This window comes from Cebus imitator, unplaced genomic scaffold (assembly GCF_001604975.1).
Source record: "Cebus imitator isolate Cc_AM_T3 unplaced genomic scaffold, Cebus_imitator-1.0 Scaffold50, whole genome shotgun sequence".
Lineage (NCBI taxonomy): Eukaryota > Metazoa > Chordata > Mammalia > Primates > Cebidae > Cebus > Cebus imitator.
The window spans coordinates 8,000,627-8,025,797 of record NW_016107365.1 but is presented as its reverse complement, the minus strand read 5'-3'; the positions used below and the strand labels follow the sequence as shown (position 1 = coordinate 8,025,797).

The window sequence follows — 25,171 nt, the reverse complement described above, 5'->3', positions numbered from 1 at the left end:
ATGTTCTTTAAGTTCACAGAAGTTTCTTACTACCCACCTTCTGAAGTCTGATTCTGTCATTTCATCACACTCGTTCTCCATCCAACGTTGTTCCCTTGCTGGTGAGGAGTTGTGATCCCTTGTAGGAGAAGAGGTGTTCTGGTTTCGGGTGTTTTCATCCTTTTTGCGCTGGTTTCTTCCCATCCTTATGGATTTATCCACCTGTCGTCTTTGTAGTTGCTGGCTTTCAGATTGGGTGTCTGAGTAGATGTTCTGTTTGTTGATGATGAGGTTATTTCTGTTTCTTAGTTTTCCTTCTGACAGTCTGGCCCCTCTGCTGTAGGTCTGCTGAGGTCCACTCCAGGCCCTGCTTGCCTGGCATTCACCTGCAGCAGCTGCAGAACAGTAAGAGTTGTTACCAGTTTTCTTCTGCTGCTATCTTTGTCCCAGAAGGATACCCGCCAAGTGTCAATCTGATCTCTTCTTTATGAGGTGGCTCTTTGGATATATAGGGGTCAGGGAGCTGCTTGAGGAGACGGTCTCTTCTTTATAGGAGCTCAAATGCTGAGCTGTGAGCTCCGTTGTTCATTCAGAGCTGCTGGGCAGGTACGTTTAGGTCTGCTGCAGCTGAACTCATAAAACTGCTTTTTGTTCCCAGGTGCTCTGTCCCAGGGATTTAGGGCTTTATGAGTTTTGGTTATGCTGCTGCCTTCTCTTTATTTTTTTTCCTTCAGAGCTGCCCTGCCCAGCAAGGAGGCAGCCTAGTCACTGTCTGCCTGTAGAGGCTTTGCTGAGCTGCTGTGGGCTCTGCCCAGCTGCCGAGTGAACTTCCCTGTAGTCCTGTTTATATGGGTGTAGTTAGAACTGCCTTGGCAAGGGTGGCCCACCTCTGTTAAGACTGAGTCTCTCTGTAGTGGCGGGTTGCCTTGACAATGGCAGGCTGCCTCAGCATTGGCTGACTACCTCCGTAGTGGCAGGCTGCCTCGGTAATGGCAGACACCCCTCCCCCACAGAGCTGGACCGTCTGGATTCAGCTGCGCTTGCTGTGAAACTCTCAATCCAGAGAGTTTCTGATTGCTGTTCTTTTGTGGGGGTGGGACCAGCCAAGCCTGATCGTCTGGCTCCCTGCCTCAGAGCCTTTTTTAAGTTTGCATTCCAGTCGCCTGTTGAAGAGGCGCCAGTGTCTGTGTTTTTTCCCCTGCAGCAACTCACTGCGCTGGCTTAAACAGCGGCACTGAGATTTGTGGCGCTTTTTTTGCCCTGGAATCTACTGTCCTCGTTCCCTACTCAGTCCCCTTTTTAAACGGACGAATGGGCGTGGCTCCAATTGCCAGCCAAAAGGGCACCCGGACCGGTGTATTTTGTACGGAGAACCGCTGCTCCAGGGCGCCGACAAAGCAGCCGTGTGGGGCAAAGCAGCGGCGCTGGTGGGCACAGCCATGCTGGCCGTTAACAGCCGTGCTGGCGACCCGTGAAGCTCCTCCGCCTGGGCATTGCCTAGTCTGTGGGCAATAAAAATGCGGCGTCCACTCACCCTCTGTGCTTTCACCCGGAGCTGCAATCCCCAGCTGTTCCTAAACGGCCATCTTGGATCCCTCCTATTTTGTATTTTTTAGACACAGGGTCTCACTCAGTAGCCCAGGCTAGAGTATAGTGGTATGCAATTACAGCTGACTGCAGCCTCAAACTCCTGTGCTCAAGTGATCCTCCCACCTGAGTCTCCCCGACAGCTAGGACAATAAACTCACATCGCCATGCCTGACTAAGTTTTTGTTTTTCTTTTAATGTCTTGTAAGGGGTTGAGGGGTGGTCTCATTATGTTGCCCAGGCTGGTTTCGAACTTCTGGCCTCAAATGATTTTCTTGCCTCAGCCTCCCAAAGCCTCCTAAAGTGCTAGAATTACAGATATGAATCACCATACGTGGTATGAACTGTATATTTTAACTGGATGAATTGTATGTTAATTATAGTTCAATAAAGCTGAGAAAAATATGCATATAAGGATGACTCAGATGAAAGTATCATATGTAAAGCATTATAAATACTCACCTATCTACCAAATCTACCAAATTTGAAGAGGCCTAAGATAATAATTTAGTTATAGTAACCTAGATTTGGGATCTATTAAGTAGGTGTCTTAGTACTTATTGAAAAAGATAACAAAATAAAAATTGGGAGTAAAGTGTTTAGGTGAATATACTAAGGGTGTCAACTGAGGACAGGATATAAACAATCTGCTCAGGACTGCCTTTTTTCCTAGGAATTCAAAAGTATTACTCTGTCTACTCTGTGCCCCTTGGACGAAGGTGACAAGTAACTGGATGAGTATTTTAATAGACAATGTGAACCATCCAGAATTGATTCCTAATCAGCAAAGATGATAGTGCTGAATGGTTCTGAGAGAGAAGTAGCATGCCTATTTGTGACTATAGAAAAATAGTACAGTAGAATTAATCAGTTTTCTATCCTAGGTTATAAATAAAGTTACAAAAGGGGAAGAGACAAGGGGGAGAGGTGAACAAAAGCAATGCTTTCAAAAAAAGTATCAATGATAATCCTTGAACTGGGCAGGTCCAGTTACCTTTCCAACCAACTCAGATAGAAAATACAGTATTAATGGGATGCAAAACCCAAGTATACAAAAGGCGTTTTGTATATACGGGTTCTGCAAGGTGAACTCCAGGGCTTGAGTATGCATGGATTTGATATAAGATGGGTGGGTTCCGAAACCAATCCCTTGCATACAGACGAGACAATTATAAGAGTCACTTTTCACCTAAGAAGACTATCACTTTATATATAATAGGGCATCATCACAAAGCATTTACCATAAAACACCAGTTTAATTAGTGAGACTTAATCACAGTATTCTGGATCATGTACCCATTCTAGGATCCCACAAAAAAGAGTATCTGCAGAATAGATATTGTAGTAAATAAACAAAATTTGAAACACTTTAGAAAACTTTTTAAAGAGGCAAAATAACTTTTCTAAAATTCTTTCAAAATGCAAAAAATTCACTATTAAAAACTATTTAATGTAAACATGAACAAATTTCATGGAAATGATAATCATTCAAAACCAGGTCCCAAAGGAATACAAATGCCGTATTATCTATTAATTACTTCCATATTAAGTCATTCTAGCTCTTATACCAATTAACAGAGGGGAAAAGCTTTGGATTTCCTTTATCCACAGTCTCCTGTGATGCATTCATTTACTATTTGACACATTTGTAATATCTGCCCCCTTAGCCCAAAACCATTATTCAATTCTTTCTAATAGTCCTAATAGAAAGAGGATCTTTTGAAAAACACCATTTGGAAATAATCAGAGAGAAAATAAGAAACCTGCTTGTGGAAGATAAGGACTGAACTAGACCCTTATCCATGTAGATGTATAGGAGACATATATTCTTTCAATATTTGAAATGTGAAGTGTAAAACAATACTGTGGGGGAAACAAACAGCAGAGCCTCATACTACGTACTCTAGCACCAATGATGAGCTACTTCGGTTATGCAACGCAACAGAATGCCAACGAAATTACCAAAATCCTATTCATTTCAATTAGGATAAATAAACAGCACAGAGCACAATTACCTTAAGAGAAGAACAGCTTAATAAGACCCAACAATTCTAGAGTCGAAACTGTGCACAGATTACTGTCAGAAGGCATTAATTATTCTTGAAAAGCCTGACCCCTAGTGGTTATAAATACTGCTACATACTTGCAAAGGATTTTTTGTCATTAAACTGCCAGTTTTGATCAAGTGTGAAACAGAAAATTTAAAAAGAAAAATTAGGTTTTTAAAATTGGATCTCAATTTCTATCACAGCAAGAGAAATGACTGTTTTTAAAACATGAAAGCTCTGCTCCCTATACTTACCTCTATGATGGCCATTAAATCACTGAATTGTGGGGCCCACCAATTTGTTTCTCTTCACCAACAGGTGAGCTCTCTGAGCTCACACAAGCCAGTGCCTGGCATATACTATATGCTCAGTAACAGCTGTTTAATAAACGAGTGAAAGTTGCCACATACCACAAAATCCTCTACTATACTCTAAGTTTATTATATTTCTAGTTTTATAAAATACCCTCAATGATACATGTGAAATAATAAAGGAATTCTCCAAAGAATGGTGTTGTGATGGTCAGTGTTATGTGTCAATTTGGCTAGGCCATAGTCTCCACTTATTCAAACAAACACTAATCTAGGTGTTGTTGTGAAGGCATTTTGTAGATGAAATCAGCAACTACCATCAGCTGGCTTTAAGAAGAGTATTGTAGGTTATCTGGGTATGCCTCAACCAACTGAAAGGCCTTAACAACAGAACTGGAGTTCCTCTGAGGAAGAAAAAACCCCACTTGTGGACTGGAGCTTCCGCTTCTGCCTGAGAGTTCTGGCCTGCCCGCTGATATCAGATTCAACCCACCAGCCCTTACAGCTGTGTAAGCCAATTCCCTGCAATTAACCTCTTCATTCTTTCTGTTTCTGACAGAATGCTGACTGATAAAGGCATCTACTAAACAAAGGTAGACACTCAACTAGATACTGAATATAAAATGATAAAGGGGTCAAGATCAGAAAGGAAAACTACTGTTAACTGAGAAGGCCCTGTTCTATGCAGTTTACACTCACTGTTTCATTTAATTTTCACACCAACCCTATGAAAGTAGTTACTCTTCCCATTCATTCTCTTATTCAACAAATATCTGAGTGCCTATGACATGCCAATCGCTGCATGTCACTGTTCCAGATGTGAAGAATACAACCTGAAAGCATACAGAACAGGTCTCCACTCTCACACAGCTTGGAGTACAGATGACACTAAACCTGAGTGGTTACAGAAGACCCTATCTCAGGTCACACAGCTGTAAGTGAAGGTGCCAAAAATTCAACCTGAGTTGTATGCTTAAAGCAAAACTTTTGCTCTTCTCATCTAATTCCAATGCTAAAACACTTCTTTGGACTGTGGGGGCTAACAGCTAGGTACCCAGAATACATGCAACATACGGCATATAAACTGGCTTATGCCCAGGTCTCACAGTGAGCAATACAGACAGTAAGTTCCCCCAAGAAAATAGAGAACGACACAGTCCCTAAGACACATGGCAACAAAAAAGATTCTGGGAGAACACAGCAAGATCAAGGCTGGGTCTTGAAAGAACACTGATACGTCTTCAATTAGCAGAGAAGACCAATTAATCCACAGATTAAAAAACATCATATACGTAAATTAATTCAACCATTGCAGAAGACAGTGTGGCGATTCCTCAAGGATCTAGAAATAGAAATACCATTTGACCCAGCAATCCCACTGCTGGGTGCATACCCAAAAGATTATAAATCATGCTACTATAAAGACACATGCATACATATGTTTATTGCAGCACTGTTCACAATAGCAAAGACTTGGAACCAACTCAAACGCCCATCAATGATAGACTGGATAAAGAAAATGTGGCACATATACACCATGGAATATTATACAGCCACAAAAAAGAATGAGTTCATGTCCTATGCAGGGACATGGATGAAACTAGACATCATCATTCTTAGCAAACTGACACAAGAATAGAAAACCAAACAACGCATGTTCTCACTCATAAGTGAGTGTTGAACAATAAGAACATATGGACACAGAGAGTAGAACACCACACACTGAGGCCTGGGGGTGGAGGGCTAGGGAAGGAATAGTAGGGGGTGAGGGGACTGGGGAGGGAAAGCATTAGGAGAAATACCTAATGTAGACGATGGGACAATGGATGCAGCAAACCACCACCACGGCACATGTATACCTATGTAACAAACCTGCACGATCCACACAAGTACCCCAGAACTTAAAGTATAATAAATAAGTTTAAACAAAAAAAGGATTACCTAAACAATATATATAACCATAAGATGAAGTTATGATGGATTTGACTATATGAGAATAAATAATTCCTTTTCAAAACCCCCCAAAAAATCATATAAACAAAATCTGGGACAAAGGAATGTACATGATGTGTTTGAAGAAACAGGGCAGTACAGTTTGACTAGAATATAAAGTGTGAGTCATGGAGCTGTGAGATGTCACCACTAGCCCTTCTTCCCACCACGACTATAATCTCAGTCTGGGATTCCTTGAGAGGATGAAATGGCATAATACTGGTAAAGTGTTCTGCATAGGGCCCAGAGCATGGCTGAGCACAAAAAAGCAGATTTCATCGATAGGTTATTAAGGCCCATTTGCTGACTCTGTGCCATGTAGTGTGTTTTTACAACCTTAGCGATGCTGGTGTTTCTGAATGCAGCCCTTCTTCTTGCTGTCACCACAATCCCATTCCCAATCCCAGATCCACACCAAAAATCTGCAGTGTCGATTTGTTTGGGGTTTCTTTAAGGTTAACACAGTAATTATTATACATTAAGGTTAATATACAAAATGGACTGTGAGAAGAATAAGGGAGTCTAAGTAACCTGTTAAAAAAAATTCTGGATTAGCTGAGGCGGGAAATGGAAAAAGAAAGACGGAAAAGATACTAAAAAGATATCTAAGAAAGTGACTTAAAAAGTAACAGAAGCACTGACAGAAGCAGTCACAGCACTGACAAAATGTTTAATGGAATCACATAAGTGCTTAGTGCCATCTCATTCATAGTAGGTATTCAGTCAGTGTTTTGTTTTGTTTTGTTTTTTAAAGAAAACCAGCTCCAGTGAGATAAAATCAGAAAATGAACAAGTGAAGACATAACTAAAGGTTTATGTGAAACATTACCTTTTTCAATTCCAACATTCTACGTCACCTAGATAGAGAAGAAACTGAAACAATAAGATGAAATTCCCAAAGAAAATGAGCGTATAGCACAAAGAGCCAAGTACATTTAAGACCTTAATTTATGAACTGGATAAAGAAGTGGAGGAGAAAGAATAGCCAAAGAGGCGGGACAATTAGAACATCATTGCAAAGTCTTAACAGAGGAGCCACCTGTGTTACAGAAAGCTACAGAGGTTAAGAAGGAGGAAAACTGGAGAAGGGATGTAGTAACATTAGAAAGCTGAGTGTCAATGGTATGTGTGTTTGGTGCAGAAAAAAAGTTAAAAATTTCAAATAGAGAAAATATGCCACAAAACATGAAGAAACGACACAGTCTAACCTTCACAGGGTTTTGAGAAGGATAAAAGGCAAATGCCTGGCTAAAGTACTAAAAGAGTACAAAGTGGTTTTAAATACAAGGTAAAATTATTTGTAGGCATCCCTCATATATATTCTCAAGTAAAAGAATAGTAAAAAAAAAAAAAATTATAATGACTTATTTTCTTTAAAGTGAGACGTATCAAAAAGTCTTTATCACTTAAAACATAGGTATAACACCAGGGTCTTGGCATCATGTCTGAACACATATATCGAATTTATATATATCTAAAACACAATAAAACTTTAAATAAAGAAATAACAATACTAATTTGCCTTCCTCCATGTAATAAGTTTGTTTTCAAGGCTGTGAAAATAGACATGGGAATTCTACCTGAAGAAATATACCTAAAACAACAGGGCAGTTGCAAGTCCTAGCGATTCCTCCAAATGACTCCTAAGACCAGATAAATGACTTCAGTAAAGTTTTAAGATACAGGCCAGGTATGGTGACTCATACCTGTAATCCCAACACTTTGGGAGGCCAAGACAGATGGATCACTTGAAGTCAGGAGTGACATATCAGACTGGCCAAAATGGTGAAATCACCTCTACTAAAAATACAAAAAATATTAGCCACGTGCCATGCCTGTAATCCCAGATACTGAACCCAGGAGGCAGAGGGTGCAGTGGGCCAAGACAACACCACTGCACTCCAGCCTGGGCAACAGAGTAAGATTCTGTCTCAAAAAAAACATAAAGTTTCAAGATAGAACATCAACATACAAAAATCAGTAGCATTTCTACACATCAACAACATTCAAGCCGAGAACCAAATCAGGAACTCAATCCCATTTACAATAGACACATGCACACACACCCCTACACATATCTAGAATACATTTAACTAAGAAGGAGAAAGAACTCCATAAGAACTGCAAATCCCTGATGAGAGAAAATACATGATGCAAAGAAATGGAAAACTCCATGTTCATGGATTAGAAAAATCAATATTGTTACAATGATCATACTGCCCAAAGTAATATACAGATTCAACACAATTCCTATCAAATTACCAACATCATTTTCCATAGAAGTAGAAAATACAATTCTAAAATTCATATGGAACCAAAAAGAGCCACAACAGCTAAAGCAATCCTAAGCAAAAAGAGCAAAGCTAGAGGCATCATACTGCCTGACTTCAAACTATAAGTGAAAGACTACAGTGGCCAGGTGCAGTGGCTCACACCAAATCCAGCACTTTGGGAGGCCGAGGTGGACAGATCACTTGCAGCCAGGAGTTAGAGACCAGCCTGGCCAACATGGTGAAATCCTCTCTACTAAAAATATAAAAATTAGTCAGGCATGGTGACTTGCACTCGTAGTCCCAGCTGCTTGGCCGCCTGAGACATGAGAACAGAACCTGGGGAGGCAGAGGGTGCAGTGAGCAAAGATTGTGCCACTGCACTCCAGCCTGGGTGTCAGAGCAAGACTCTGCCTCAAAAAAGAAAAAAGACTACAGAAACCAAATAGCATGGTTCCAGTACAAAAATAGACAGACCAATGGAACAGGGAACCCAGAAATAATACCACACACCTACAAGCAACTAATCTTTAACAAAGCTGACAATAATAAATAATTGGGAAAGGACACCTTATTCAATAAATGGTGCTGAGTAAACTGGCTAGCCACATGCAAAAGAATAAAATTGGACCCCTACTTCTCACCATATACAAAAATTAACTCAAGATGGATTGAAGACAAATGTAAAACCTGAAATTACAAAAATCCTAGAAGAAAATCTAGGAAATACTCTTCTAGACACTGACCTAGAAAAAATAATTTACTACTAATATCTCAATAGCAAATGCAACACAAACAAAAAGTGACAAAGGGGACTTCAAGAGCTTCTGCACAGCAAAAGAAACACTAAACAGGCTGGGCACAGTGGCTCAAATCCCAGTACTTTGTGAGGCCAAGGTGGACTGATCATTTAAGGTCAGGAGCACGAGGCCAGCTTGGCCAACATGTTTAAACCCCATCTCTACTAAAAAAACAAAAATTACCCAGGCATGGTCATGCACGACTGTAATCCTAGCTACTCAAGAGGCCAAGGCAGGATAATTGTGTGAAACAAGGAGGTGGAGACTACAGCAAGCAGAGATTGAGCCAATGCACTCCAGCCTGGGCAATAGAATGAGACTTTCTTTAAAATACGAAAGAAAGAAAGACACAATAAACAGAGTAAACAGACAATCTATAGAATGGGAGAAAATATGTACAAACTATGCATTTGACAAAGGACTATTATCTAGAATTTATAAAGAACTTAACAAGAAAAAAACATTAAAAGTGAGCAAAGGACATCAACAGACACTTCTTGAAAGAAGACATACAAGCAGCGAACAAACATAAAAATATTCAACATCACTAAACAGAGAAACGCAAATCAAAACCACAATAATTACCATCTCACACCAGTCAAAATAGCTATTACTAAAAAGTCAAAAAATAACAGATGTTGGCAAGGATGCAGAGAAAATGGAATGCTTATATACTATTGATAGGAATGTCAATTTGTTCAACTTCTATGGAAAACAGTATGCAGATTTCTCAAAGAAATAAAAATAGAACTTCCATTCAACCTAGCAAACCCCTGCTGGGTATCTAACCAAAGGAAAAGAAATCATTTTATCAAAAAGACACCTGCACTCATATGCTTATTGCACCACTATTCACAATAGCAAAGTCATAGAATCAACCTAAGTGTCCATCAATAGTAGACTGAATAAAGAAAATGTGATATACACCATGAAATACTACACCAACTAAAAAATGAAATTATGTCCTTTGTAGCAACATAGATGTAGCTGGACACCAGTATACTAAGTGAATTAACACACAAAGAGAAAATCAAATCCTGCATGTTCTCACTTAGAAGTGGGGGAATGAAGGGTTCAAAAAGAGATAAAGATGGAAACAACAGACACTGGGGACTCCATAAGGGAGGAAGGGAGAAGAGCAAAGCCGAAACACTATCTATTGGGCACTGTGTTCACTATTGGGTGATGGGTTCAATAGAAGCCCAAATTCTGACATTATGCAATATTACCATGCAACAAACGTGTACATATTCTCTCCGAATTTATCATAAAAATTGTTTTAGAAACACAAAAAAAAACAAAAAAAAAAAACACCTAAAAACTTAAGAGATATATATGCATAAAATATACACACCATGTAATAGTTTTACTTCTATTTCTTAATCAGGCTAATATGCTTCATATCCAAAAAAAGAAATTTAGAGTATTTTCAAAAATCCAAATTTTAAAAATGAGCTTGACTCCTTAACTCATGAAAGCCTTCAGTTAAAATGATTTTAAAATACTCCCTTTTTACAGAAGTTTAAAATGTGATGCAATTTCCTAAAATGTACCTATGCATAACTTTTAATTGTAAAAAGTAATTCTCAAAGAGCATATTTGTACAAGAACAATAAAACGGCTTCAAGTTACACCAAACTATAGCAAAATGGGAAAATGAAAGCTATACATCAGGTTCACTATAAAAATTTACAAACATAAAATTTCACTTACTTTTTTAAACATAACTAGTGAGATGACTGCTGATGCTGTGAAAAGTGCTGCTATGATTATCATCATGATTCCAACGGGAATACTTTTGTTGAGACCAGTAAGGGATGAAATCCAACCACTACAGAGTAATAAAAAGTGTAATTAGACAAAAGTTAATGTACACTTTATAAAAATAGCATAATATCTAACACATACTCAACACTTATCAAGGACGCAGTGTTCAAGTTCTTTATGTGTATTAGCACATTTAATTCTCACAACCCACCCAGTAGGATAGAGGCTGTTTTAAATCCCTATTTTACAAATGAGGAACTGAGACATTCAGTAACTTGCCCAAAGTCACACAGCTTATAAATGGCATAGTTTGAATTCAAAAGCAAAACAAACTCCAGGTGCTCGTGTTTAATTCCAGACTGTATGTTTTTCAAGCTGAATACTTTTTAAGCTTATGAGTTCATTACTACATTTTTTAAATGTTTATTTTAAATTCTGCTGAATTATGGAAGAAAATATTTGTAAACAATTTATCCAACAAAGGATTCACATCTAGAATACAGAGCTTTCAAAGCTCAATAGTACATAAAAATTATTAAGAAAATGGATAAAAGACAGGAAGAGACATTTTACCAAGAGGATATAAAGATGACAAATAAGTACCTGGAAAGATGTTCAAAACCACAATGAGATATCACTACACACCTATTAAGATGGCTAAAATAAAAAGTAATGACCACCAAATGCTGGTGTGGAAGTAGAGACTAAATCGCTCATAACTGTTGGTGGAAGTGTAAAATAATATAGCCATTCTAGAAAACAGTTTGTCTGTTTCTTTAAAAAACTAAACATGCAACATCCATATAATCTACTAATTACATTCTTGGACATTTATCCCAGAGAAATGAAAATTATGTTCACACAAAAATCTATTCACAAATTTCATGGCAGCTTTATTTGTAATGTCCAAAACTGGACACAATACAGATATCCTTCAACTGGTGAACAATTAAATAAACTGTGATACATCCGTATCATATAATACTACTCAAAAATAAAAAGAAGGCTGGGCACGGTAGCTCACACCTGTAATCCCAGCACTTTGGGAGGCCAAGGCGGGCAGATCACAGGAGGCCACAAGTTTAAGACTTGCCTGGGCAACGTAGCGAAACCCCATGTCTACTAAAAACAGAAAGATTAGCTGGGCTGGATGGCAGGCCCCTTAATCCCAGCTACTCGGGAGGCTGAGGTACGAGAATCATTTGAACCCAGGAGGCCAACGCAGTGAGCTGAGATCATGCCACTGCACTCCAGTCTGGACGACAGGGCGAGACTCTGTCTCAATCAATCAATCGGAATAAACTATAGATACACATAGCAAACTGGATGAATCTCCAGAAAATAACACTGAGTGAAAAAAGCCAAAGGTTGTAGACTATGATTCCAGGCCTATAACCTTCTTGAAATGACAAAACAACAGAAAGGAAGAACACATTAGGGGTTGCCAGGGGCTAAGGAGTAGGAAAAGGAGAGTTTTAAGTGTGGCTATGAAAAAGCAACAAGAGGAATCCTCTGGTGATGAAAATGTTCCCTATCTTTACTATCAATGTCAAGATCTTGGTTTTTATATTTTACTATAGTTCTGCAAAATTACCATCATTGGGAGAAACTAGATAAAGGGTACCTGAGATCTCTTTGCATTATTTCTTATGATTGTATGTGAATCTAAGATTACCTAAAAATAAAATGTTTAATCTAAAAAATCTGAATTACGTGAGGGTCTGTCTTAAAACAGGTCAATTCTGTCTGCACTCTCATTAGCAGACTCTTTTTACGTTATTTAGACACATACATGCTGTTAGGCTCAGTTCTAGCATTTCCCTATGTCTGTGCTAAAAGCAAAAGAAATTACTTCGATTTCACAAGAATAAAAAAAAAAAACCTTGTGCTGTTAAAGTAAGCAGTGTATTTTTAATTAAACATTTAAAATATTTTTTTCCTAAAATACCAAAACCTAGACACTATTTAAAATAAGGAAAATTATTACTTTTTCTGAGAACTGATTTAAAATATCTAAATTCTCTCCACGTATTTATGCCTATTAGGAGCTCTGCAGAACTGCCAAGCATTATCTGACTGCCAATCACTACTCCACTTCAGTAGTAGCATACTAAATTTAAGACTTCAGCACACTCTAATTAAATGCTAATTTCAATTTTGGTTTATGTACACAGTGAAACAAAGTTGCATCACATATGCTTCTGGCATGTAAGAATACAGCTGAATGCAAGTCAGTATAAAAGAAAGACGAAGGGGACAGATAATTTTAGAGATGTGTACTCTTCCACCCACCATTTCACTCAAGGAATGCTTGCAACAGAGTGTAAAGAGATATCTAAATCTGCTATTACCTCGTAGCCTGGGTCCAGACAGTCTCCATTTCTGAGGGTCCCCCACTGAATAAGCTATGATGAGAATGATTCTATTGTTTAAAAATATATGTATATACGTGTGTGCAGTGATTCTACCTTTCAGGGACAAGTGCCCATGTATATTTGTATATAAAAATACATGTTTGTACACATAAAATAGGGCTTTATACATAATAGGTATCCTTTTCCTTAAAATCCCTAAAGTTATTTCCTATCCTTTCCACATTCCTTGGTCTCCACCCCCGCCCCCTCTGACCCCCTCAGTGTCTTCTGCAGTTTTCCTCTTAGTGCCCTTACATACACATTTTATTTATACTAGATAAAATGTGCTGTTTTTAAAGATGGGAACATAATCTTCAGAGACTGATTTGTCCAAAGTTTATGCCTTACGACATTTTCAAATTGCATCTTTAAAACAATTTTTGCTTTCATTTAATTTTGCTAATCCAATTTTTCTGTGTTAACTATGTTAGGAAGCCAAAAATTATATTACAATATTAGGTTAAAGCTGAAAACTAGTAAACAACTTACCAATTGCCCCAATTTTGAAATCCTGCAGCCTGAAGTACATGTACAGCAAACTGACAAATATAGACGAAAAAAAAAAAAAAAAATCTGAATAAACTGTCACTCCTTAAAAAAAAAAAAAAAAAAAGAAAAAAGGGTAGGAAGAAAGAAGATGTCATTTTTCTCATTATCTTTACATTTACATGCAGAATGACACTCAAATCTTAAAAGTACAAACAAAAAAAAGGGGCAACCAACTGAGGCCTCAAGTTAGTAACAATGTAATAACTTATGTGAACTCGTCATGCTAACACTAGGTATCATTATTCTAATTTCACTTTGTCCTTTCAATTTCCAACTGCATCACAATCCATCTTGACCAAAAACCTTATTTGTTTTCTTCTTTTATTAAATAGCATCATAGAATTATACATATAATGAACATACAATAAATTGCAAATATTTAAAATATTGCTTTAATAATTTTTGACTATTTATATATCTGATTCCCCAATCATTATGGTGAGCATATCCACAAAGTTTCCTTGAGCCCCTTGGTAGCCCTACCCTACCCTCTGCTTTTCTGTTACCATAGTTTGACTATTTTGAGTGTTATATAAATAGGATCACATATTACACAGTATTTTTTTTCTTGTCTGGCTTCTTTTACTTAGCACAATTATTCTGAGATTCACCCAGTTTTGTGGCACGTATCAAAAGTTCATTCCTTTTCATTGCTGAATAGTATTCCATTGTGCAAATATATCATAGTTTATTCATTCACTGTTGACAGAAATTTAGTTTTCTAGATTATAAAGTTATTATCAGTTATTAATAAAGCTATTATTAATAGTCATATACAAGTCTTTCCATGAACATATGTTTCCTTTTTCTCTTGGGTAAATACCTACAAGAGGGAAAGCTGGAACATATCACAGGGATACATTTAAATTTTTAAGAAACTACCAAACTGTTTTACAAACAGGCTGTTCTATTTTTCACTCCCACCTGGCAGTACATGAGCTGGAATACTCCAGCTCCTCTACATCTCAGTAACACCTGTTATCGTCTTTTTAATTCTAGCTATTCTAATAGCTGTACAGAGATATCTTATATGGTTTTAATTTGCATCTTCCTAATAAGTAATGTTGTTGAGCATCTTTTTATGCGCTTTGTCATATATAGTTCTTTCATGAACTAATTAAAATCTTTTTCTGATGCTGTAATTAGATTGCTTTTTCCCTTATTGTTGAGTTGTGAGAGTTTTTAAAAGTATATCCTGGAAATTCAAGTCCTCTTTCAGATAAATGTTTGACAAGGATTTTCTCCCAGTCATTGCTTGTCTTTTCATTCTCTTAAGAGTGTTTTTTTTTGGGAGCAAGCATAATGGCTCACACCTGTAATCTGTTATTCAGACCCAGAGGTAAAGGGATTACTTGAGGTCAGGAGTTTTACACCAGCCTGGACAACATGGTGAGACATCCATCTTCTTAAAAAAAAAGCAGCAGCAGAAGAGATTTTCTTCTAAAGAGGTATTTTGCCTTTTTATTAAGTTCAGTGTATTCACTTGTTCTTTTATAGATCTTTATTTTATTGTTTCTGAGAAATCTGCCAAAGCCAAGGACGTAAAGATTTTTTTTTCCTGTTTTTTTCTAGTTTTGTATTTAAAGCATTACATTTAAAACTGAAATGTTAATTTTTTTCAGTTAATTTTTAAAAATATTTTTGAGTTAGTTTTTTAAAATTAACTTTGAGTTTTTAAAAATATCATATCAAGTATGAATTCAAGTTCTTTTTTGCATGTGGCTATCCAATTGTTCTAGCATCATTTCTTAAAAAGATTGTCCTTTCTGCATTGCATTTCCTTTGCACCTTTCTCAAAATTAGTCGTCTGTCTATGGGTGGGTTTATTTCTGGGCTTGCCATTCTCTCTCACTCTTCAATATTTGTCTCCTTTTTTGTCAATACCACACTATTTTGATTACTGAAGTTTTCTAGTAAGTTTTCAAATTAGGTAGTGTTAGTCCATCAGCTTTATTGTTCTTTTTCAAAATTGTAACTATTTTAAGGTTTTTGCATTTCTGTAACTAGTGTACAAACACAGCAATGAGTTAACATGAATACAGTAAAGCAGCAGTCCCCAACCTTTTTGGCACCAGGGACCTGTTTTATGGAAGACAATTTTTCTATGTATGGTGGGGTGAGATGGTTTCAAAATCAAAGTGTTCTATCTCAGGTCATCAGGGATTAGATTCTCACAAGGCGCATGCAACCTAGATCCCTTGCACACACGATTCACTATAGGTTTTGTGCTCCTATGAGAATCCAATGCCACTGCTGATCTGACAGGAGGCAGGGCTCAGATAGTAATGCTGGCTAGCAGCTGCTCACCTCCTGCTGAGTGGCCCAGTTCCTAATAGGCCAGGGACCAGTACAAGCCTGTGGCCCAGGGGTTGGGAACCCCTGCTCTAGAATCAGTCATTTCCCTAAGGTACAAAAGAGCAAATTTTAATGGTTCATTAATAATGTTTTCTATGTCAGCCAGATTTAAATTAAATGGTTCCACATCTTACAGTAATCGTGTCAGTACTCTATTACACCAAAGCTGGTGTTAATGACCATAAAGGTGAGAAAACTTATTAATGAAAAATAGCCAAGAACAAAATCTACAATATAAAATTCTATTTTTATTAATACCAAATAGAAATCCTATGTATGACTCATCTCTCCAGGCTCATATGCAAAACATTACTTTAATAAACAGTTTTCTTTTACTATTTTGAAACAGACACTTCTAAAGTATATTTCTATTTCCCACTCCCTCTGGCAGAGAATGAAGAATAAAACTTAATAATATTCTCATTTTCCACCTAGAGCTGTTACTTCTATTTTGTGTGCCAAGAAACCAGACTATTGAAATGTTCTAAATTATAAATATATAAAGTATGTGCTCTAAAAAGGGGCCGAATTATATCTACAGGTTTCCCAACAGCTATGTCCATTACCTTGGTTCCAAATTCACAGACACATTCTAGGAGCTGAAACTGCCTAATTATAATTTCTACTTAAGAAATCTATTAGAAAATACTGAATATGTTTTTAAAATTAAGAAGTCCTACTCAAAAACAATTTCTAAAACATTGCTTTCAAATACAAATGGAGTTTTGTTAAAACCAGTACACCTTCCTTTTTTTGTATGTACAGTTAGTACGCACAAATATAGTGTATAAAACTAATCAAATGAAAACCTCAAAGTCTACTTTTGTCTAGTTTTAAACAATTAAAGCTAAATAAAAGATATTAAGCAGGTTAAATATCATTCTCAATATTTTATTTATTTTGTTTTACCACTTCTCTATTTCTGAATAAGGGGACAATAAAATTCATTTCATTGTACACTGACCATTAATATAAATGATTATTTTAAAACACTTCAAAGTTCTCTAAGACATAAACTCCGTATCCCAGCACTTACTTAACTACCTAGACTCTTGTCTCCAAGGGAGCACAAATCTTCCTTTACCTGAGCTGTCCATATTACTGCCAATACAAAATCAGTCAAATTCAAAACAAACTGAAGCAATACAATCATCACGTGAGTATTAAGTTCCTTTCAGATGCTTGAGGGAAGGGTCAGCTGAAGCTGAGGAACTCTGGAAGAGCCAGAAGACCCCAGGAGGGATGTACCTCTACCAGAATCAGAAAAGGTCCAGGGAAAAAAAAAAAAGAAAGAAAAGCATCATCGGGGAAGAAGAACTTCTATTGGCATTCAGAACCAAAGGCAGTGGGTCTCGCATGCAGGAAGAAATTAGAAATCACACTGTTTAAATCAGCTTGAACATTGCCATTTTAAACCAAACAAAGAACAAATATATAGATTTTGTTTTAAACACTATCCATTGATTTAAGCTATGTGGCTTAAATTGTAATCTGCCTCAGTTTATGATAAATATTTATGGTATCATGGATATTTATTCATAATAAATACACCTAAGTAACATATTTCCTCATCAGAATATATAAATAAAAGCTCTCTACTACTTGCCATCCTGACTCTTTCAGATCAAAGCCTAATGGAAAACTCAATTTCAAATAAGCAAGTGGTTTTTGGTTTAACATCTTCTACAGCCAAGTTGCAGCACAATTTTAATAGAAAAGTTCTTCCCTAACTTACAATAAATCTCAGAAAATAAGCTTATTTGATGTTATGAAGTTTATTTCACATGCTAAATTGATACCAGAGGTATTAGTTACAACTACTATTTGGGGTAAGAGGAAAGACAAACTATTTCATTATTTCAAAGGGCTAAGAGAAGACGTGGGGACACAAGTTAACTGAAGTACAGCACTAAATGTCTTTAACTCTGGCAACTCAACATAGTGGATAAAAGAACATGAATTTAAAGACAGACTTGGGTTTGAATCCAGATTCCCCCAGTTAAAGTTGTGTAACTTTGGGTAAAATATTAAGCCGGAGATTTTCCATTTGCAAAATGGGGGTAACAGTGGAACATGCTTTTATATAAATAAAATAATGCAGGTAAAGTGCTTAGCTGGGAATGCACAGGCACATAAAAGTAACTAATAAACATTACTTGTTGATGTATCTATTACACTCATATAATACTGTATAAAAATAAATTGTTTTGCTCACAGAAGTAATATCCTGCTCACAAGAGTGGCATTAGGTTGTTAAGATACTGAAAATTTCTAGAACATGGTTGCTAACAATCACAACTACTAGAATCAAGTAATACAAGAAACTATTGATGGTGTACATGCATTAGAATGAAAAGAAACTGATATGGTTTGGCTGTGTCCCCACTCAAATCTCATCTTGAATTGAAGCTCCCATAACCCCCACATGTCATGGGAGGGCCTCCGTGGCAGGTAACTGAATCATGGGGGCAGGTTCTCCTGTGCTGTCCTCATGAAAGTGATTAAGCCTCACAAGATCTGATAGTTTTATAAAGAGCGGTTCCCCTGCACATGCTCTCTTGCTTGCATGTAGGACGGGCCTTTGCACCTTCTTCACCTTCTGCCATGATTGTAAGGCCTTCCCAGCCATGTGGAACTGAGTCCATTAAACATCTTTTTCTTTATAAACTACCCAGTCTTAAGCATTTCTTCCTTAGCAATATGAAAATGGATGAATACAGAAACCTAACAAGTACAGCTGCTTTTCTTGTCTTGTTTGGGGGCTCCAAGACTGTCTAACCAGCCCCACATTCCCTCTTTAGTAACTTTATGCTGAAATGATTTCTCCAGAACAGGGAGTCTATAAGTAGGCTTGAAAAGGCAACACCATGAACTGTCCCTCACCACAACAGTAAAAAAAAAAATTTCATATGTGTAGTTTTTTGGGAGAAGATTAAAAGAGTTTAAATCTATAAGAGTCTATCTCTTAAAAATTATTAAGAACTGGGCACAATGGTTGATGCTTACAATCTTAGCACTTTGGGAGGCCAAGGTGGGAGGACTGGTTGAGCTGAGCAGTTCAAGACCAGCCTGGGCAATACAGTTAAGACCTCATCTCTGTTAAAAAATGGGACCAGGTACGGCGGCTTACACCTGTAATCCCAGCACTTTGGGAGGCCAATGCAGGCAATAGTGAGATCAGAAGATTGAGACCATCCTGGCTAACACTGAGAAACCCTGTCTCTACTAAAAATAAAAAAAATTAGCCAGGTGTGGTGGCATGCACCTGCAGTCCCAGCTAGTTGGGAGGCTGACGCAGAAGAATCACTTAAACCCAGGAGGCAGAGGTTGCAGTGAGCCAAGGCTGTACCACTGCACTCCAGCCTGGGGGACAGAGCAAGGCTCTGCCTCAAAAATTAATTAATTAATTAATTAAGTATAGTGGCACACGCCTGTACTCCTGGCTATGTGGAAGGTTAAAGCCAGAGGATCATTTGAGCCCGGAAAACAAAGCGGCAATGAACAATGGCTGCGCTACTGCATTCTAGCCTGGGTGACAGTGTGAGATCCTATCTTGAAGAAAAAAAAAAAACAAAAAACCTCAATAGACAAGTCTGGCTAAAAAAGCACAGGACTGGAATGAAAGAGACTCTGCACTGTCTTCTTCCCACCTATGTTCTGTCAAAAGCAGAGGGGACAATGAAAAGGCTCACATTAAATGAAGTTTTAAACCTGAACAATATCAAACCTAGACCACAACGTTGGTGCAAACTCCAAATCCTCTATACTTAACTGACTTAATAATAGCTAACATTTGTTGAACATTATTTCCCAAGGACCATGTCAAACACATGTACTGTCGAATCGATCCTTACAACACTCCCATGAGGCACACTAATATTGACTCATTTTACTGATGAGCAAACAGATTGAGAGAGGTTAAATAATCCAAATATATAGAGACTTACCTGTGCATCTATAAGGCTAAAATACTTAACCATGTGATAAAACTATCTCTAAGATATTATTTCAATTCCACCTTCTCCAAGAAATTTAATTATCAAGGAATATAACACTACTAGCTAAAGAAAATTAACCCCAAATGCTCAGCGCAGTGTTTCTTATATAAGAGGAGATCATAACAACTAAAATCTCACATTCGAATTGCTATTCAATGTAGATAGCATAAAGAGACAAAATGAGCCAGTAACTAATGATTTTCAAATCACCTTTGAACAACAAAGCTAATTTAAAGGAAAACGAAAGTTAACATTGATTAGATCCTAGGTCACAAATGGACTGTTTTCAAACTATTACACAGGTTATGCTCTCATAAGACAGAAAACTGGGCAGGGGGCAGTGACTCACACCTGTAATCCCAGCACTTTCAGAGGCCAAGGCAGGCAGACCACCTAAGGTGAGGCATTCAAGACCAGCCTGGCCAACATGAAGAAACCCATCTCTATTAAAAATATAAAAATTGGAGAAGGGGATCCAAGATGGCCGAGTAGGAGCAACTCTGGATTGCAGCTCCCAGCAAGAGCACGGAGGGTGAGTGGTTGCTGCATTTCCAGACAGATTTTTATTGCCAACACTCCAGGAGATGCCTGGGCGGAGAAGCGCCACGGGACTCCAGAGGGGCTGTTTCAGCTGGCACAGCAGGTCTCCTCACAAAAAAACTCACACGGGTCCAGGCGCCCTTTCAGCTGGCAAGTAGAGCACCTGGGAGAAGAGTCGTCATTCAACTGATAAAAAGGGGACTGAAATAGGGAGCCAGGCCAGGAGATTCCTGGGTGAAAAAGCGCCACGAGTCTCCAGCGCAGCTGTTTCAGCTGGCCGGCGGGTCTCCACACAAAATCTCACACAAATCTGGGTGCTTTTTCAACAGGCAATCACCCATTCAACTTATAAAAAGGGGACTGAAACAGGGAGCCAGACCAGGAGATTCCTCCTCAGCAAATGCAGAAGAACGGAAATCATAACAAACGGTCTCTCAGACCACAGTGCAATCAAGTTAGAACTCAGAATTCAGAAACTAACTCAGAACCACACAGCTTCATGGAAACTGAACAACTGGCTCTTGAATGTTGACTGGATAAACAATGAAATGAAGGAAGAAATAAAGATGTTCTTTGAAACCAAAGAGAAGGAAGACACAACATACCAGAATCTCTGGGACACATATAAAGCAGTGTCTAGAGGAAAAGATATAGTAATAAATGCCCACATGAGAAATAACCAAAGATCGACAATTGACAACCTATCGTCAAAATTGAAAGAGCTAGAGGAGCAAGATCAAAAAAACTCAAAACCTAGCAGGAGACGGGAAATAACTAAGATCAGAGCAGAACTGAAGGAGACAGACACACAAAACACCCTTCGAAAAATCAATAAATCCAGGAGCTGGTTTTTTGAAAAGATCAACAAAATAGACCGCTCACCAGATTAATTAAAAAGAAAAGAGAGAATAATCAAATAGATGCCATAAAAAACAATAAAGGGGATATCACCACATATTCCACAGAAATACAAACTACCATCAGAGATTACTACAAATAACTCTATGCATATAAACTAGTAAACCTGGAAGAAATGGATAAATTCCTGGACACTTGCCTCCTGCCAAGCCTAAACCAGGAATAAATCGAAATCCTGAATAGACCAATAACAAGGGCTGAAGTTGAGGCAGCAATTAATACCCTAACCATAAAAAAAAGCCCAGGTCCAGATGGGTTCACAGCCGAATTCTACTAGACATACAAAGAGGAGCTGGTACCACTTCTGAAACTACTCCAAACAACCCAAAAAGAGGGAATCCTTTCCAAATCCTTTTATGAGACCAACATCATCCTGATTCCAAAACCCGGCAGAGACTCAACAAGAAAAGAAAACTTCAGGCCAATATCCGTGATGAACACAGATGCAAAAAACCTCAATAAAATACTGGCAAACCGAATGCAACAGCACATTAAAAAGCTTATCCATCATGATCAAGTAGGCTTCATGCCAGGGATGCAAGGCTGGTTCAACATACGCAAATCTATAAACATAATTCACCACATAAACAGAACAAAAGACAAAAATCACATTATCTCAACAGATGCAGAGAAGGCCTTTGACAAAATTCAATAGCCCTTTATGCTAAAAACTCTCAATAAACTAGGTATTGCCAGACGTATCTCAAAATAATAAAAGCTATTTACGACAAACCCACAGCCAATATCATACTGAATGGGCAAAAACTGGAAGCATTCCCTTTGAAATCTGGCACTAGACAAGGATGCCCTCTCTTCAGTACAGTATTAGAAGTTATAGCCAGAGCAATCAGGCAAGAAAAAGAAATAAAGGGTATTCAATTAGAAAAGGAGGAAGTCAAATTGTCTCTATTTGCAGACGACATGATTGTATATTTAGAAGACCCCATCATCTCAGCCCAAAATCTCCTGAAACTGATAAGCAAGTTCAGCAAAGTCTCAGGATACAAAATCAATGTGCAAAAATCACAAGCATTCCTAGACACAAATAACAGACTTAAAGAGAGCCAAATCAAGAACGAACTGTCATCCACAACTGCTATAAAAAGAATGAAATACTTAGGAATACAACCAACAAAGGATGTAAAGGACTTCTTCAAGGAGAACTATAAACCACTGCTCAAGGAAATAAGAGAGGACACAAACAGACGGAGAAACATTTCATGCCCATGGTTAAGAAGAATTAGTATCGTGAAAATGGCCATACTGCCCAAAGTAATTTATAGATTCAATGCTATCCCCATCAAGCTACCAATGACCTTCTTCACAGAACTGGAAAAAACCACCTTAAACTTCATATGGAACCAAAAGAGAGCCTGCATAGCCAAGTCAATTCTAAGCAAAAAGAACAAAGCTGTAGGCATCACCCTACCTGACTTCAAACTATACTGCAAGGCTACAGTAATCAAAACAGCATGGTACTGGTACCAAAACAGAGATACAGACCAATGGAACAGAACAGAAGCTTCGGAGGCAACGCCACACTTCTACAACCATCTGATTTTTGACAAACCTCACAAAAACAAGCAACGGGGAAAGGATTCCCTGTTTAATAAATGGTGTTGGGAAAACTGGCTAGCCATGTGCAGAAAGCAGAAACTGGACCCCTTCGTGACACCTTACACTAAAATTAACTACAGATGGATTAAAGACTCATATATAAGACCTAACACCATAAAAACCCTAGAAGAAAACCTAGGCAAAATCATTCAGGATATAGGCATAGGAAACGACTTCATGACTAAAACACCAAATGCATTGGCAACAAAAGCCAAAACAGACAAATGGGAACTAATCAAACTCCACAGCTTCTGCACAGCAAAAGAAACAATCACTAGAGTGAATTGGCAACCAACAAAATGGGAAAAAATTTTTTGCAATCTACCCATCTGACAAAGGGCTGATATCTAGAATCTACAAAGAACTAAAACAGATTTACAAGAAAAAAACAAACAAGCCCATTCAAAAGTAGGCAAAGGATATGAACAGACACTTTACAAAAGAAGAAATATATGAGGCCAACAAACATGAAAAAATGCTCATCATCACTGATTATTAGAGAAATGAAAATCAAAACTACATTGAGATACTATCTCACACCAGTTAGAATGGCGATCATTAAAAAATCTGGGGACAACAGATGCTGGAGAGGATGTGGAGAAATAGGAACACTTTTACACTGTTGGTGGGAGTGTAAACTAGTTCAACCATTGTGGAAGACAGTGTGGCGATTCCGTAAGGACCTAGAAATTCCATTTGACCAAGCAATCCCATTACTGGGTATATACCCAAAGAATTATAAATTGTTCCATTATATAGACACATGCATACGTATGTTCATTGCAGCACTGTTTACAATAGCAAAGACCTGTTCCTAACTCTCACAACAACAAACATTAATCTGCAAAATCACAGCTGTACTTATAACCATCGAAGGGCAAACAACCTCAAAAATAACTCAAAGAGAGATAAAAGACCAGCACTTGTTTACCTCGAACAGACAGGCAAGAAAGAATTCAGCTAAAGCTTGTGATGAATTGCTCTCAGACTAAAGGTTGGTTAGAGAGAGAATACAGAACCCCCAGGAGCAAAGCTACATGGGCATCATCACCCACTCACAGGCTCTTCTCCACAGACCTCACTAGGTTCTCAGAAGGAAGACAGGAGGCTGGCCACATTTAGGGTACAGGTATGGGGAAGACAAACAGCTACCACCACCAAAATTCCCCTTTATCTCTTCCAAACAAAAGCCTTAAGTAGGAGGTAAAATGGGACAGCAAAGCCCATCTTCCTCAGGGCACAGCTAAAGACAGGCTGCAGCTGGGGATAGGGTCCAGGAAAAAAAATCCTCTAATCCTGGAGGTGGGACAGGAATGTATCCATTACAGAGACTTTAGAGATGGTGGTGAGGCAGGATCACTGAGACGGGCCAATCTCTCCTCTCCAGAGATACAGCATGCCAGAACAAGAATATCCTACTCCCCTAACTCCCCGACATCCCCGCCATGCTGCAAATATAAAGTAACAAATAAGAGCAGTCTACTCCTGGGGGAAGAGTGTGTGAAGAGAAGCCCTCTCTGAGGAGCAGGCACAAAAAAGAAACCTGAAGCTAATGGAGCAAACACCAAGAAAAAGCTTCTGGAAAAGCAGGCCTCACCCTAAACATAAGGTAACACCAAAGGCATCTGAAGTCTGTGAGGTACTGAGAGCAGTCATGGCAAGCAAAAACCCAAACCTAGATCAATTTCTGACTGAACTGCCTGACACCTGCCCCCTACCATTACCACACCACCCATATACTAAAAGCCTAGCACAACGGAAAAGCCATGTGCAGTGAGTCTTTAGCTGTGCCCTGAGGAGGATGGGCTTTGATATCCCATGTTACTTCCCACTTAAGGCACAAAACCTATTTATCTCTGTCTCTATTGTCTTTAAAAGATGTCTAGTTCTTAACAAGAAATTATGAGGCATAAAAAGAAACAAGAAAAGGCCGGGCGCGGTGGCTCAAGCCTGTAATCCCAGCACTTTGGGAGGCCGAGGCGGGTGGATCACGAGGTCAAGAGATCGAGACCATCCTGGTCAACAT

At 38.2% G+C, this 25,171-nt stretch overlaps 1 protein-coding gene across 2 annotated transcripts in view; it reads right to left on the bottom strand.

Moving 5' to 3' along the window:
* SCAMP1 (secretory carrier membrane protein 1) overlaps positions 1 to 25,171 on the bottom strand; it is a 121,797-nt gene that overhangs the window by 14,900 nt on the left and 81,726 nt on the right. For both annotated transcript variants that reach the window (XM_017527707.1, XM_017527708.2), the window contains 2 exons: positions 13,658 to 13,759; positions 10,701 to 10,818 (listed from right to left, as the gene is read on the bottom strand). In XM_017527707.1, the coding sequence (XP_017383196.1) occupies positions 10,701 to 10,818; positions 13,658 to 13,759 (220 nt within the window). The remainder of the gene's footprint in view (positions 1 to 10,700; positions 10,819 to 13,657; positions 13,760 to 25,171) is intronic.